The sequence below is a fragment of the Gopherus flavomarginatus genome, chromosome 4 (assembly GCF_025201925.1).
Source record: "Gopherus flavomarginatus isolate rGopFla2 chromosome 4, rGopFla2.mat.asm, whole genome shotgun sequence".
Taxonomy (NCBI): domain Eukaryota; kingdom Metazoa; phylum Chordata; order Testudines; family Testudinidae; genus Gopherus; species Gopherus flavomarginatus.
The window spans coordinates 3,000,166-3,016,752 of NC_066620.1; the positions used below are offsets into that span (position 1 = coordinate 3,000,166).

Here is a 16,587-nt window from a genome sequence, read left to right on the forward strand (position 1 = left end):
TCGCCGTGACGCTGGGCCGCTGGAGGCCGGGCACGGCCTGGCCGCTCCGCACCAGGCGGAGGATCTCGGAGAAGGAGGCCGGGGGCGCTGGGCCTGGGGCCGGGCCTGGGCCCGCCTGGCTCCGCGGCTCCGCGCCGGGCTCCATGGGCGGCGAGGGGCAGGATCGGGCCCCGCCCGGGGAGCGGCCGGTACCACTCCAGCCAGAGGGGGGGGATGGGAGGTACCACTTTAGCCAGGGCGGGGGTGTGTGGAATGTGCCAGGCGCTTCGCTGCTCTCCTGCCTCGCTGCAGTGACCAACGCACTGCACGGGCCGTGACACTGCCTCCTGTTACCCTCCTGCACTGCACGGGTCGTGACACTGCCCTCGGGCCCCCCTCCACACTGCACGGGCCGTGACACTGCCCTCGGGCCCCCCCCCCCACTGCACGGGCTGTGGCACTGCCTCTTGTTACCCTCCCGCACTGCATGGGCCGTGGCACTGCCTCTTGTTACCCTCCCGCACTGCACGGGCCGTGACACTGCCCTCGGGGGCCCCCCCCCGCACTGCACGGGCCGTGACACTGCCTCTTCTTACTCCCCCGCACTGCACGGGCCGTGACACTGCCCTCGGGCCCCCCCGCACTGCACGGGCCGTGACACTGCCCTCCCCCCCGCACTGCACGGGCCGTGACACTGCCCTCGGGCCCCCCCGCACTGCACGGGCCGTGACACTGCCCTCCCCCCCGCACTGCATGGGCCGTGACACTGCCTCTTGTTACCCTCCCGCACTGCATGGGCCGTGACACTGCCCTCGGGGGGCCCTCCTCGTACTGCATAGGCCGTGACAGTACCCTCGGCTCCCCCTCCCCCCCGCACTGCACGGGCTGTGACAGTACCTTCGGCTACCCCCCCCGCACTGCACAGGTCATGACACTGCTCTCAACTATCCTCCCCTGCACTGCACAGGTCGTGACACTGCCTCCAGTTACCCTCCTGCACTGCAGGGGACGTGACACTGCCCTCGTCTACCCCCCTTGCACTGCACGGGCCGTGACACTGCCCTCGTCTACCCCCCTTGCACTGCACAGGCCGTAGCACTGCCTCCTGTTACCCCCTGCACTGCACAGGCCGTGACACTGCCCTTGGCTATCCCCCCCGCACTGCACGGGCCATGACGCTGCCCTCGGCTACCCCCCCGTACTGCACGGGCTGTGGCACTGCCTCCGGTTACCCCCCCATGCACTGCACGGGCCATGACACTGCCCTCGGCTACCCCCCCGCACCACACTGCACGGGCTGTGACACTGCCCCTGGTTACCCCCTGTGCACTGCACGGGCTGTGACACTGCCCTCGGCTACCCCCCGCCCCCCGCAATGCACAGGCCATGACACTGCCCTCGACTACCCGCCCTGCACTGCACGGACTGTGACACTGTCCCCGGTTACCCCCCCTGCACTGCATTGGCCGTGATACTTCCCTCAGTTCTCCCCCTGCACTACACAGGCCGTGGCACAGCCCTCGTCTACCCCCCTTGCATTGCACGGGCCGTGGCACTGCCCTCGGTCCCCCCCCAATACTGCACAGGCTGTGGCACTGCCCTTGGCTACCCCCCCCCTCACACTGAATGAGCCATGGCAGGCACTCAGCTATCCTTCTACTGCACACATAGGTGCTGAAACAAGGGGTGCAGGGGGGTGCTGCAGGACCTGCTGGGTTGAAGTGGGTGCCATCATATTCAGGGGTTACAGTTTGGCTCAAGGGCTCAGCATCCCCACTACACAAAGTGTTCTAGCACCCCTGACTGCATGGGCCATGGCACTGCCCCCAGCTCCCCCCTGCACTGTCCCGCCGTGGCACTGCCCCGTTTCCCCCTGCACTGTCCTGGCTGTGGCACTGCCCCCAGCACCTCCCTGCACTGCACAGGCTGTGGCAATGCCCCCAATTGCCCCCTGCAATGCATGGGCCATAGCTCTTCACTCAGCTACCACATACTGAGCCTGGAGCAAATGGGTTCCTTCCCACATGTCCCGCACCTTGGCCTCTGGTGTGCCCCAGGGATTGCCCCACATACACACCATGGCAGCAACTCTCCCCTACACACCCCACTAGCTGCAGGGAAACCTCACAGCAATCCCCCCCACACACCGTGAGCCCTGGAGAGAGCCTCACAGTGACACACAATCACACCCCACGCACAACACCCTCCCGAGAGGGCGCCTTGCAGTGACTCCCCCACCCAGGAGTGACCATAGTCTGCACCATGGAGTTACAGCCACTAGGAGGCAAATGGTGCAGCTCCTGCTTGCTCCCATCACTGAGCTCCCTGCCCAGGCACACGCCGTGCCCAACCAGCCAGCACCGTCTGTGGGACCCCGTGGCACACTGCATCACCGTTTGTCATGGTCCCCTCCCCTTAGCCGTGTACTGGGCTCTCCTGTCCCGTTCTCGCCTCCCTCCCTGCCCCCCACCCCCAGGCCTGAGTTTCCACCAGGACCGATGTCAGCAGGGGGGGCGCACCTCCAGCCAGGGCGGGCTCCAACACCTGGCTGCTTGGAGGGGCCAGCAGGGGTCATGGACTCCAGGCTGTAGGCACTGGCTGCCCAGCAGTGCAGGCAAGGGGAAATGGAGTTTACTCAGTTTACAGCATTTAGGTTAGATTAGCTGACCCACTGGGGCTACCTGTGCCTGCCCCCTCCCCAATACCACACCCACATGCCAGCCAGTGTTGGGGGCACTCCTCCCCTCAGCCCCATGCTCTCTGGGACTGATCCCCGCAGCCTGCCCCCTTGGCACCAGGCAAATCCAGTGTGATGTGGTGTGTGGCAGTGCCCAGGCCCAGTGGGTGAGAGACCTTCCAAGGAGCAGGGAATGGCTGACCCTGACCCTGGCCTTGCCTTTGCCTTGGCTCATGGAAACGTGCTGGGGCATTTCCACGGGAGCCATCTGCTGTGCCCTGTGGAGCTGCAAATTGGGGTCTCTGCAGTTGGGGGGACCCAGTCAGGTCAGCTCCTGCTCCCACAGGGCTGGGCTCAGGGCCATTAGGGTGGATTTAGGCTCTCACTGCCTATAGCTGTGTGAGCACGCAAAGGGTTAAAAGGTGCACAGGTTTGTTTGCCAGGGAGCACAGCAGCTGGTTCGGCAGCTGGCAAGAGACCGTTAGAAAGGGGCAGGGAAAGTGGAGGGGAGGGGAAGGTGTTGAGAGACGGGCTGGGGTCCCTCTGCCTGCTGCATTGTTCATGCCTGGCTCAGATGCTGCAGCCTCTCACCATGGGCCTGCCCTCATGGCTGCTTGGACAGCTCCTGGCCACGACAGTACTTCAGCTTCTGAGCCGTGAGTATACCTGTCCCCTGGGGCAGGTGCTGCTTGCTTCACTCAGCTCCACGCTCTCCTCCTTGGCAGGACGCTTGCCTGCTCCCCAGGGTGGGCTGCATCCCACCCGCCCCCCCGACACCCAGGAGAAACATTCTGGGCCGGGTGGGTTCTGCAGGCAGCGTGTAGCTAGAGGCCCAAGACTGCAGACACTGTGGGAGGGGAGGAAAGGAGTGGCCAGCATGTACCTGTTAAGTGATTAGCTACACCTTGCAAAGGAGCAGTGAGGCCTGGGGTTTTTGTTCCAACAAATGGCAGTGGGGCTGGGGCAGCCAGACATGGACCCAACCCCCACTTGGGCACGAATAGCTGGCCAAACAAGGATACTCGCCTCACGAGGCAATCCTTCCCGAGAGGTTTGAAACCAGTTTTAGTCTCACTGCTCCAAGTCAAAGGGGCTCCAGGGGCAGGGAGGCCTTGTGGCTGAGACCTGCCATATGCATTGCTAACTGGCTGGCTGTTCTCCCCCAGGCAGCACCGCAGCCCCTTTCCCTACCTTGGCGCCCCCACTTACCATGGTCGTTAACGGCGAGAGGAAGACCTTAGTGGTTTGTGTGGTGAACGACCTCTCCCAGGACACGGCAGATGCCATCTGGTTTTCGAATGAGAATGGAAGTGCCCTGGACTCCTTCACCTACGGGGTTTCCAGGGAAGAAGACGGCACATTTAGCACAGTCTCTCATCTCTCCATCCACACTGCAGAACTGGAGTCCTGGGAATCCCTCGCCTGCCATGTGAGACAGAACAGAACCGCCCAGGTGTGCAGTGCCAGGTCCCTGCTGATCTCTGGTAGGTACCAGGCGAAGAGAATATCCAACATCACAGACCCCATCTCTTTTCTGGCACTTCCCTGCCCCCACCTCCAGTCCCCTGGGAGCCCCACATTCCTCTCCATTTCCCTCTGATGCCTTCCTCCCCTCAGTCACATTGTGTTATTCCTGAACGACCAGGGCAAGAAAGTGAGGGTCCAGAGACGGATGCAGTGGCTCCCACTACCCATTTGCAACAATGCAAACAAAGTGCAAATGCCAGACTGTTAATTCAAACGCACCACCCCAGGGAAAAATAAAGTTATCCTGAAGGGCCCCCCCATGGGGACACTGTCACCCAAGGAGAGCTTGATTAATAGCAAATATGGCACAAAAGGGTCAAGAAGGCTCTAGACTCAACAGACCTGGCAGGGCTGACATAATTCCTTCCTGCAACTATAGAATAGAGATGTAGAAGAGTGGAGACCCATGTGAGAAGGAGACACACACACAGCTCTCTGCATTAAAGAGATCTCTACAGGGAAATGCACCACAGTCTGGTTGAAGCTAACCTTCCACTATAAGCCCAATTTCGACATACACACACCTTCTCTCAAAACTAAGCCAGCTGCATTTTCATAAACATGGTCTCCAAATCTTTCTGGAGGGGTTGAGGGAAACTGGATCAAGTGTTTGAGAGCCAATACTTTGAAACAACATTTGCAAAAATCTGGATGAGGCAAAAATCTGGGTTGAACTAAAATTCTAAATATGCTTCGATTACATAAGGGGAAAACCTGAGAACACTGTAGTTGCTTTTCCTCAGGCATGTAACTATTAATTTCTTAACTCTGGTTTGCTGATACATTTTGTCTGGATCTAACACAGTACATACATAGCCAGGACTCTTTAAAGCCTGGGCTTGCCACTTTTCTATATAAGGATGAGATCAGGTTCCTGGTGCTCCATATGTCTGGGAAATTGTTTTGTTCAGTGATGTTTTTATATGGGGATTTTCAGTCTAATGAATATGAAGTGCCCAGATGCAATGTGACAGCTGCACAGTTAAAAATCACAAAGGCAGGAAATGAACAAGTCAGTTGTAGCCACAAGTTTAGCACCCATATTTTACCCACCCTGTAGGATTTGGCTATTGGGGGTAAGGAAACTTTCAAAGGCACAAAGAGGGGTCAGGCACCTGACTCCCAAGGAGAATCAATGTGAGTTGGGCAGCTACCTCCCAGCTCGTTTGTGCCTTGGAAAATTATCTCCGCAGTTGCTTAGCTCAATGTGCTACCCCCACCACAAAAAGCATTTATGTTGCTTTTGCTTTGCCCAACTTTTAGTGACATGTCTGTGCAGCAGTGTAATTTTCTGCATTTAATATCCTAGTGCAATGACTATTTTAAGAAAAAGTGCAAAGCTGGTGTGTGACCTTTCCAAGCTTTGTCCATTTCACCAGCAGAGCCTGTGAGCTAACTGATCCAGAGGCACTTGGTGTGTGCAACCCTTCTATCAGCTAGTTGGACATCTATAGGTATACCCTAATGAAGTGTTTTCAGCTAAATACTTACAATTTATTATGCATACTCAGTCTCACTTCTTCAAACACTCCTGCCTGTCGCATTTTAAAACTTGGCAAAGTAGAGAATCTTTATTAAGGGGCATTTACACATAAAATGCCAAGTTGTTGAGTTGTTTGCATTATCTGTGCAAAAAAGGGGAATGAGGGAGTAGCTTGTTTTAAAGCGGAAAAGTATGTGTTATACATAATTATCTCCAAAAACCCTCACGAGAATGCACTCGGGCTTTCCAAAACACCACCCCTTTGAGCAGAGCCCAAGAACAATGTCAACCCAAAAGGTGAATGAATTGGAAAGGGATGAGAACAGTGTAAACAGGAGGCTGGGTTGGGAACCATTCTGAGCTTGAATCAGGCAGTTGGTACTGTTACAATTAGTATAATTCCTCTTACTAATAGTTACAACTCTGTCTTGTAGAAGACCCTGTGGAAGAGCCATGTCTGGATGAAGACCGAAGTGGTAAGCAATAACTGTGCATTCTTTCCAGCACATTCACACTGTTTGAATCCAGCTGATTCTTTGATGGAAACAGAAGGGATGTGGAAAGAGGCGTGTGGACACCACCTCCAGCTTAAGCCTTGCCTGACAATGAACGTCTGAAGAAACAGGGACAAATTCTGGCCTCACTTACACAGGTCCAAGTCTGGAGTAATAAAGTTATTCTAGATTTGCAGCAGTGTAAATGAAAGCAGTATTTTGCCCGCTGTTTCCAAGAGCTTTAGGCGCTGGATGAAAGATGCAGGTTGTGAATTGACCAATCCTTGCCAAAGAAAGAAGCTGACAGCAGAATTGCTCTTAGAGCCTTTCTGCTATGCAACTCTGGATCTGCACTGGTAGCAGCAGACATGCATGGCGGATCTCCATATCGCCACTCAAAGGCAAACAGCCACACAGCTGGCTCTTCGAATCTGACCTGGTCAGGAAAGGCAGTTGATCTCAGAGCTGAGAAGTCAGCTCCCCAATAGAGCAGGTCAGGAATTTTGCAATGAAACATTATTTCATCTAAAAATGTAGATTCCTCAAAATTAAAATCATTGCAGACCAGGGTCTGTTTTCCCAAATCTCCTGACCTGAAATGCTTTTGGAAAAAAAAGTTTTGAAGTTGGCAAAACTTCATTCTGATGTTTTCTAAACACTAAATGTTGGTTGTCTGGTTTGAAACAGTTTTTCATTTTAAAATTTAAGTTAACTGGGGAAAAGTGTCAAGGAAAAAGGTTGAAATCGAAAGGAAATGTTTTGAAATTATTGCAACAAAATGCTTCAATTGATCTGAACTGAAAATGTTTTGGTTTGTGAAAATTTTAGATTGACTTTTTGTCCTGATTCAGGACAGGGGGGGAAATTTAACTCTCAGAACTACTTTGCAGGATGGAAAAACCATTTATAGATGTGGTCCCTGAGGCTATAAAGTGCCACAAAACAAGAATAACTGGGATGCTAAACTGACATTTCACTCTGAGATGCTGTTCAGTGCAAGGGCTGAAGAGAGATCCTCCAATATTACCTGTGAACACTACAGACTTCCACTGATGCTGTCCTGGCCCTAGTGTCAAGAAAGGACCAACTCCATCAACACTTATCACCTATACAGGGTAGTTTGCCAGGGTCATCTGAGAATATCTCACTTAATCCATTTCTCTGCCCGTGGCACATAATAGTCTGGTCTCCTGTGAGCTGTAATACTTTGGTCTAATTTCAGTTGTTGGGTTTAACATGCAGGTGCTGGGTGTGGTTAATGGCCTGTGATCTACAGGTGGTCAGGCTAGAGTTCTGGTGGTTCCTTTTGGCCTTAAACTCTATCTCCTCTGCCCATTACACAAATAGGTAGGTGCAGTGGGATGGAGGGATAGGACATGATGATAAATGGAATAGGAGGTGTGTGATTCTTAGCAATGATCCCAGCACTCCACCTGCCCAGCCATTATCACGGTGTAGTTTGTGATGTACATCATGGCAGAAGTGAGTCTGGTGAAGGGACATGAAAGAGGATACAGTGGTGACTTTATGGATTTCAACTGGGAGCTTTTCCCCCTGCTAAGAGGCAGCGTAGGACAGAGTGTGAGAATGCTTGTCGGAGATGTGAGTGATGGAGGCTGGCGCTGGTGGAACGAAGGGGAGAACTGACTTTGCATAACATAGCAGGCTGGATAGGTGGGGAGGGCTAAATTGTGGAAGGTTTTGTAAGTACGGACAAGAAGTATGTGTTTGTGATGGGAGAAGGCAAGCCAGTGGATGGACTTTAAAAGGAGAGTGATGTAGTCAGAGCGTGGACGATGATCTTGGTAGCTGCATTTTGAATGGATTTGAGGAGTGGGGGCAGGCATTCAGGCCACCAAGAAGGAAGAAAGAGCAGTGGTCAATGCATGAGACGATCAAGGCTCAGACAACGGTTTCGGCTGTGTGGGCAGAGAGGGAAGGACAGATTTTGGGGACGTTATACAGGAAGAAGTAGGAAGATTTAGGCATAGCTTGGATGTGGTGGTGAAAAGAGACAGTGAAATCCAAGATGAAGCCACATCTACCATTTTACAGAAGAGGAAATTGAGGCACAGAGTCAGCAACAAATGATTTAGATAATGGCACAAAGAGGACACTTATGAAGTTTACTGATGATATCAAGCTGGGAGGGGTTGCAAGTGCTTTGGAGGATAAGATTAAAATTCAAAATGATCTGGACAAACTGGAGAAATGGTCTGAAGTACTCCACTTAAGAAACAAACAATGAATTGCATGTACAAAATGGGAAATGACTGCCTAGGAAGGAGTACTGTGGAAAGGGATCTGGCGGTCACAGTGGATCACAAGCTAAATATGGGTCAACAGTGTAACGCTGTTGCAAAAAAAAGCAAACAATTCTGGGATGTATTAGCAGAAGTGTTGTTAAGCAACATATGAGAAGTAATTCTTCTGTGCTGATTAGGCCTCCGGTTCTGGGCGCCACATTTCAGGAAAGATGTGGGCAAACTGGAGAAAGTCCAGAGGAGAGCACCAAAACTGATGAAAGATCTAGAAAACATGACCTATGAGGGAAGAGTGAAAAAACTGGGTTTCTTTAGTCTGGAAAAGAAAAGACAGGGGGTAGGGGGAGCAACAGTTTTCAAATACATAAAAGGTTGTTACAAGGAGGAGGGTGATACATTGATCTCCTTAGCCTCTGAGGACAGAACAAGAAGCAATGGGCTTAAATTGCAGCAAGGGAGCTTTAGGCTGGACATTAGGAAAAACATCCTATCAGGGTAGTTAAGCACTGGAACAAAACTGCCTAGGGAGGTTGTGGAATCTCCATCATTGGAGGTTTTGAAGAACAGGTTAGACAAACACCTGTAAGGAATGGTCCAGTTATTATGAGTCCTGCCTTGAGTGCAGGGGACTGGACTAGCTGACCTACTGAGTTCCCTTTCAGTCCTGTACTTTTAGGATTCTGTGACTTGCCCAAGGTCACACAGTGAGTGCGCAGCAGAGCTGATAAATCACCAGAGTTCGAAGTGCCCAGCCCCGAGCTGCTTCTGCTAGGCCAATGGTTCTCATACTGTTGGACATAGGAGGGGTAGAAGGACAATAACATTAATATTTCATTATAACTACACCGATTAAAGCAATGAATATGCTACACTAAGTACCTGCGTTCTAGAGGAGGTGCATTAGGTCTTTCAGACCGACTCCTATTGCTTAGACCAAGGGTGCCCAACCTCCAGCCCACCACAGCATTTCATGCAGCCCATGGCCTGCTTCAACACAATATACTAATGGCTGATTTATTAGCATTTTGGCATCATGTTTACATCTTTTTAGTTTACACAACAGTGTAAGTAGACAATACCGTATATAAACAACCTCTCTAAATACATACGAAACAAGAGAACTTAAAATATAAATCAATACAGGTTACTTTAAATCTTATTAAAATATGTGGAAGCTGTTTGGCGTGCACAAGGTTGTGCTTAGGTTTATATGACCGTCTTGTGTATAATGTTGGGCACTGCAGCCATACACAGTCCCAACAAGGACCATTGGTAATTCTTCTGTGTGACACACTAGGGCCTAATCAGATACATGATCCCATCTGTTTCAGCTCTGCCCGTCTGTTCACAAATCCTGCTTCTCTTGGCTATCAGAGTGTTGTTGCTGAAGGTCCTCCTGTTTGACATTCTCATCACCTGCAGCTTCCTCTTCAAAGGGTAAGACTCCATAACGCCAGGAAACTAGCACAAGGGGATTATAGTCATGGCATCCAGTCGCTATGAAGCTGAAATAACTTCAGAAATTATTAAACTGTCAACAACAATTAACAAAATAATGAAGTGACTTAGGAGGCCACCATTTTGCAGAACACAATTCTGGGAATGCAGCTCCCAGCTGAATGCAAGGGTAAGGAAGAGACTTTCAGAGATGTGTTTTGGGTTCATTTAGAAACTGATTTGATCACTGCTAGGTCCTGGTTCCTATTCTGACTTTCCTTTAATATTAGAATGTCTCCTTCCCCTGGAGTAGGAATTGCATTCCTCAGTCTTAGCCACCTGGGTCTCCAGGTAGGAAGTAGCGATAAAGGTGGGAGAGACACTAAAGGGAGAAAAACCGGCAGAGGCAGAGCTGGTCAGGATGTGTGAATTGTCTCAGGGAGGCCAGTCCCTCCACAAGATCTTCTTCTGCAGCCTCAGTCACTGCACACCTCCATAACTACTTGGACATGCTGGTCTGCACTAGTTAATTCCCCTTCCTCCTTCACCCCCCACGGTCTCCAGCTTCCCTTCACCCCAGCCCAGCTCTCCATCTCCGGTCTCTTCTTCCCAATCTTTGCCTGCTCCTCCTCCTTGTATACAGTGTAGTTGTAGCTGTATAGGGCCTAGGATACTAGAGAGACAAAGTGAGTAAAGTAATATCTTTATACTGTTGTGGTGCTGTATCCTATTTGGTGGAACTTAATGCAGCATTGGAGGGGAGCTGCTGCCCCCTAGAAGTCAGAGGAGGGATGGTGGGCACCCACTTCTCTCAGGGACAGAGGGGATGTTGTTGCCAGAGCTGCTTACTAGGGGAACCAGGAGCTGCCACACGTGCCTGCAGCGTTGACTGCAGTTTGCACACTGCAGCATTAGCTCTGCATCCAGTGGTTATGAGCACTCACTTATTAGCCAATCCCACAAACCACAGAGGGCCTGATTTGCAGAGGTGCTGAGCACCCGCAGCGCTCTGACTTCAACAGGGTTTGTGGGTGCTATGCACATCTAAAAGCCAAATCTTCCTGTGCATTACCCTCTTGCTGGGGTGAGAGCTCTGCTGAATATTGTGGCTTGGCAAGACATCATCCACCCTGGGCAGTGATGATTTGCTGCTGCTCTCCGCAGCAAATTCCAGGTCAGACGAAACAGGCAGCTTTATAAAGCAGCAGACCTGAGAAGAGCGAGTAAAGACTGGAAAGCAGAGATATGATGGAAAATGTTCCCTGCCCTCTACTATCCTCACCTGGTCACACTGTTCCATCTCCTTCCAGGGGACGCCAAGCCCTACTGCTGAACTCTGCAAATAGTTCCTCTGCTCAGGCTTGGTTCAGCGACAGAGAATCAGGCTTGCCTGTCAGCATGGAGAGCAGACCGAGGCAGAGACTGAGTTGGACAGAGTTAGTGACTGGAGCCAGCCACCCCAGGGTAGCAGAGACAGAGCTTCCCACACCATTTCCTTACATCTTCCACCCATCTGAGCTAGAGCAAATCAAATGACCCACTAGCAGCTGTCCTCACAGTGGGATTTGGGGCAGTTTACAAGGTGTTGCACATGGTTTGATCACCTCTCTGCCCACTATGCTGATGTCAGCCAGGACACAGCATGTACCATGTGCAGAACAGATGGGCCCCAGCTGGACCAAAGTGTAAAACAGAAGACGACAAACCCAGGCTAATGGTGTACCAACCCAAGTGTTGAGTTGGGCCTGGGCCCAGGTTTCCCTGTTGGTCATCTGTTCTCATTTTTTGTGTTTGTCTTACTGGGTAAACTGCACAGTGTGCAGAGGAGTATGGAGTTCACAGGCTGCAGCAATGTTCTCCATGTACTAGCAACAGTGATACAGGGCTAATCTCTAGCACCAGGAAACACCTCGTTGGTAAAGAAAATCCTTTTCTGGGCAAAGAGATCAGTTGGTTCTCGGAGTCAGCACCCAGGGAAATTCGCTTCAGAAGAAGTCCTGTGGCTTTGTGGGTGTTCAATTTAAAAAAAAACAAAACATTTTTTTTTACTTGACATGTTTTTAAACAACCCAAAACTGTTCACTGAATTCAGCAAATAGTTTTGTACCCCCAAAAGTGCATTTTGTGGTGAAAAAACAAATCATGACCAGACCCACATACTGTCTGAAACTCTTCCAATCCATGAGTGGAGTAGTTTCTCTCTAGATCAGCAACTTCTTCCTGCGCAGTTTACTCTCTTGTATCCGACTGCAGCTACTCCAGTTCCAACGCCTGAGGGAACTGCTCAAACCTTCCCCCTTCTCAGGTAGGCATTGCCTATTTTTATAAGGGAAACTAGAACTTGGGAAAACCCTTTTGGGTCCCAAGGGGTCTATTCCGCCTGTTGAAGAGGAATTTGCTCAGCATGTAGAGAAATGAGGAGAGAGAAAACCCAAGCCTATTTTATAAACAATTATAATAAAGTCAGCCCCATACAATACACCCTCATGTATGTGTGTCCAAGTGTTTCTGTAGGTATGCGTACAGACTGCAGTGACAGCACACCCGAACCCAGCCCTCTTTGTCCATAGCTCTTACAGCCAGAATTTCTGGCTCTCTCAGGCACTTTTGGGCATGGAAAAAAGGATACATTCACAGGCTCCGGCAGCCCCTGAGAAGGGTGCCTTGGGCATGGAATGAGATAAGGGATTGGACATGGAGAGGGCAGGAGCAAAAGGTGTGGAGAGGTGAATGAAATGGGGGGGAAGAGGGGCAGATGGCTCAAGCACTCGGGCCACTCAGAAGCCACCTACAAACTATTAAGGTTGAATGAACAGGAGGCTGGAATTTTTTTTGCATGTGAAATAATTTGCATATTTAATTGGTATAATTTGCGTACATGAGACCAAGCACTATATTTGCAAATAAAAACGGCACAGACTATCCCTAAAGTTACTTTAACCCCACTACCTCCTAGATCATTCTAGGGGAGAGGTGGATAGGAGTGGGGGTGGGGCAGACAGGAGAATAGTTGTGGAGGTGGGGTGTCTGGGGGCAGGATGGATGAGCAGAGGGGGCAGGGCTGGGCAAGGGGACAGACTGGGGGAAGGGGGGGTTGTGTGCACTGTGCTCTTTTACCTCTACACCAGACCTGCCCTAGGCTCTCTGAGTTCCAACTAGCTAGTCCGTGAATACCCTAGGTCATTGGTTTATAAATGTTCTAGGCTGTGTACCCCTTTCCAAATAATGTAGTCTATCACATACCCCTATCTGAGGCAGGGGCCTATGAAAAGTCTGTAAGGGATAACAATCTGTAAGGGATAATATGATGCAAAAATGCACAAGCCCTGGAATGTGTTGTCCCGGATAAAATTATTCATTACAATTATTATTATTATTATATATCATACATACCTTTACTTTGGATAAAAATAGTCCCTCGAACAAGTTTCTAGTTATTCTAAACATTCAATTGGAAGCTTTCATGGTCATTTTATTGTAATTAATTAAAATTAATGAAGCCTCCATGCTGGTCTCAATCACTCAGACACAGCCTGTGCGTGACTAAGCATTTAAAAATGGCAATCATGTACTTTTGTTGATGATAAAAAAAATACAGAAAAGGAAGCAAAGAAAAGTTCACTGTCCATACATTTCTGCAGCTGACCTCGATAACACAAAAATATATTATTGGCATTTTAAAATTCTTGGTGACTAATGTACAGCACTTATTGATGTTAACAAAAAAAAAAAATATATATATATAATGCTTACCTATCAGTGTGATGGATGTCCTTGCTTTTTATCACACAAATCACTGATGGCAGGGAAAATTGGAGAGAGCTTCAGTCACAAGTCATTTTCAGCATTTAATTTCTGAGGGTACTCTGTCTCAATCGCCATGAGGGCAGAGAATCCAGTCTCACACAGGTATGTTGTGGAGAAGGGCATCAGAAACTTAACAGCTTGTTATGACACGTATGGGTAATCTTCCATCCTTTGCACCCAGAAGTCTGTCAAAGTTTGCATTCAAACTCTAATTTAAGACCATTGTCACAAGAGAGATCTAACAATTTCTTCTGCTCACGCACTGGCAGAGGAGGGATTGGGAGAGACTGAGGCACCTTAAATGGATTGCGTATCCAGGAATTTGCATTGTCCATTTTGGGGAAATATTTTCTAAGTTGTTTGCTAAGTTGTTGCAAATGTTCCATAATGTCAGCTTTCACACTCTCATGTAACAGCATATTGTCATTTGTTGCAAGAAACAATTGCAATGTTGGAAAGCAGTTAATCATATTTCTCTTTAAGCAGCTATCCCAAAATAATAGTTTCTTTATCATGGATTCGATTGTGTCTTGTGTTTCAAAAATAGTGGTGCTTAAGCCCTGAAGGCCTAAACTGAGCTAGTTGAGGCAAGAAAAAATGTCTGCCAAGTAGGCTAATCGCTGAAGCCAGGCAATATCATCCAAGCAAGATGACCAGTGCAAAGGGGAGGTGGTCAGTGGAAAAAAACTTGAAGCTCGCTGTGCAGCTCAAAGAGTTGTGTCAGCACTTTGCCAAACGAAACCTCAGTATGCAATAGTAGTGGCAAATGGTCATTTCCCATTTCATCACACAGGGTAGCAAAAATTCTTGAATTTAGACACTGACTCTTAATGAAATTAACCATTTTGACAACATCAGACAACACTGACATTAAGTTTTCCGGCATTTTTGGGGAAGCTGGGGCCTCTCTATCGATGCTGCAGCACACCCATATGGCTTCTGTTGCTATGGCCTTGATGTGAACCACAACTCCACTGTGCTTTCCCATCATCGATTTTGCCCTATCAGTAGAAATCCCTACACAGCGAGACCAGTTAATTCTATTCTCACTCATGAAGTTATCAAGCAGCAAAAAAAATCTCTTCTCCTGTTGTTTGGGTAGGCAGGGAATGACAAAAGAGAAAGTCTTCATGTATGGTATTTTCATACATATAACGAACATAAACCAAAAGCTTAGCTAGGCTGTCTAAATCCGTGGACTTGTCTAACTGCAAAGAATATTAGTCACTATTTCTACTGAAAGAACATTTTCAGCTATATCGGCAATGCAGCGTGACGCAGTGTCATGGGAGAGGGGTATGGAATCAAGTTTTTTTCCTGCCTTTTCACCGAGCACGCACTTCACTACAACCTTCACAGCAGGTATAAGGAAATCTTCTGTAATAGTGTGTGGTTCTCCTATTTTAGCCACTCTAACTCATGAAGTCTGAAGCTCGAAGTGTATTTACATTTTCCATGCAATTTGATGGCAGAATTTTTTATTACTTTTTAGCTCTTCCAGTTTGCGATTGAAAAACTGAGCCGGTTTGTCTTTAAATTGATTGTGTTTGGTCTCTAGATGCTGGCAAAGAAGGGAAGGTTTAAGACTGTTGTTTGGTAAAACTTCACCACATAAGACACAGTGTGGCTGAGAATATTCAGTGTCCCCAGTCCATGTAAATTCAAGTTCAATGTAGCTTTTATCATACTTGCATTTTTTTGACACCCTTTCTGTGTCCTGCGCTGTCACACCCGTCCCAGGCTGAACTTGTAAATCATGCACGGCCTCCTTTGCATTGGCACTCCTACAGCCAACAGTAGTAGTTGAATCAGCTGAAAGGGAGGTTGCGCTGGGCTCCTGCTGATCCCTCTGTGTTCCACATTTTGCTAATGTCCCAGTCCTGAGCCAACGATGCATGCTTTTCACTGAACTGAAGACTGAAAATTCTCAGCTCTGAACCAGACATCAGTCACAGCTTGAGAGCCAGGCCAATTCATGTCCCTAGCCCGACCCTGGCACAGCAGACAGGACACAAGCACCAGGGTGGCTGCAGTTTGAACTGAAAGGAGAATAAAGGTTGATTAGATGCCAGATCTTCTCGAGCTGGGGGTAAGCGTACCAAGGCGCCATTGAGCGAGAGCGGGGGGGGCATCCTGGAGCCCCCCCTCCCTTCACAGGCCATGGCGCCCCCCGCCCACTCCCCTCCCCTCCCCGACCCCACCGCTCGTTCCTCCCCTCCCCGACACCCCCACTCGTTCCTGTCCTTCCTCCCCGGCCCGGAGCGCCCCCCGCCCACTCCCGACCCCCTCGCTCGTTCCCACCTCTCCTCCCTGGCGCGACCCCCCCGCTCGTTCCTCTCCCCCCCCGGCCCGGAGCGCCTCCTCCCCTCCCCGACCCCCCCCCCGCTCGTTCCTCTCCCCCCTCCCCGGCCCGGAGCGCCCCCCGCCCACTCCCGACCCCCTCGCTCGTTCCCACCCCTCCTCCCTGGCGCGACCCCCCCGCTCGTTCCTCTCCCCCCCCGGCCCGGAGCGCCCCCCACTCCCCTCCCCGACCCCCCCCGCTCGTTCCTCTCCCCCCTCCCCGGCCCGGAGCGCCCCTCACTCCCCTCCCCGACCCCCCCCCGCTCGTTCCTCTCCCCCTCCTGGCCCGGAGCGCCCCTCACTCCCCTCCCCGACCCCCCCCGTTCGTTCCTCTCCCCCCTCCCCGGCCCGGAGCGCCCCCTCGCTCGTTCCCACCCCTCCTCCCTGGCGCGACCCCCCCCCCGCTCGTTCCTCTCCCCCCTCCCCGACCCCCCCGTTCGCTCCCCTCCCCGGCCGGAAGCTGCCCCCAACCTGGCGCGCGCCCCGGCGCGAACCGCGGCTCTGCGAGACCAGGATTCCCGCCGCTCCTGGAGACAGAGACGCCGAAGCAGTTAGAAGCCGCCTCATTGGTTGAGTTTG

General features: G+C 50.7%; 1 protein-coding gene and 1 long non-coding RNA gene across 3 annotated transcripts; one reads left to right on the forward strand and one right to left on the reverse strand.

Moving 5' to 3' along the window:
• The first annotated feature begins 3,190 nt into the window (after nucleotides 1-3,190).
• PTCRA (pre T cell antigen receptor alpha) lies at nucleotides 3,191-13,143 on the forward strand. Its single transcript, XM_050951272.1, is given in 6 exon segments — nucleotides 3,191-3,312; nucleotides 3,823-4,140; nucleotides 6,101-6,142; nucleotides 9,756-9,861; nucleotides 11,172-11,320; nucleotides 11,323-13,143. Coding segments are annotated over 6 exon segments (753 nt in total). The 5' UTR covers nucleotides 3,191-3,230; the 3' UTR covers nucleotides 11,379-13,143.
• Nucleotides 3,888-16,579, reverse strand: LOC127049897 (uncharacterized). 2 transcript variants are annotated; one of them, XR_007774096.1, is made up of 3 exons: nucleotides 16,480-16,579; nucleotides 13,615-15,707; nucleotides 3,888-3,985 (listed from the first exon to the last, which is right to left on the reverse strand). It is a non-coding gene; the product is annotated as an uncharacterized LOC127049897 (long non-coding RNA). The 2 variants fall into 2 exon arrangements; XR_007774095.1 differs by lacking the exon at nucleotides 3,888-3,985 and adding an exon at nucleotides 9,413-10,526.
• Nucleotides 16,580-16,587: the final 8 nt, after the last annotated feature.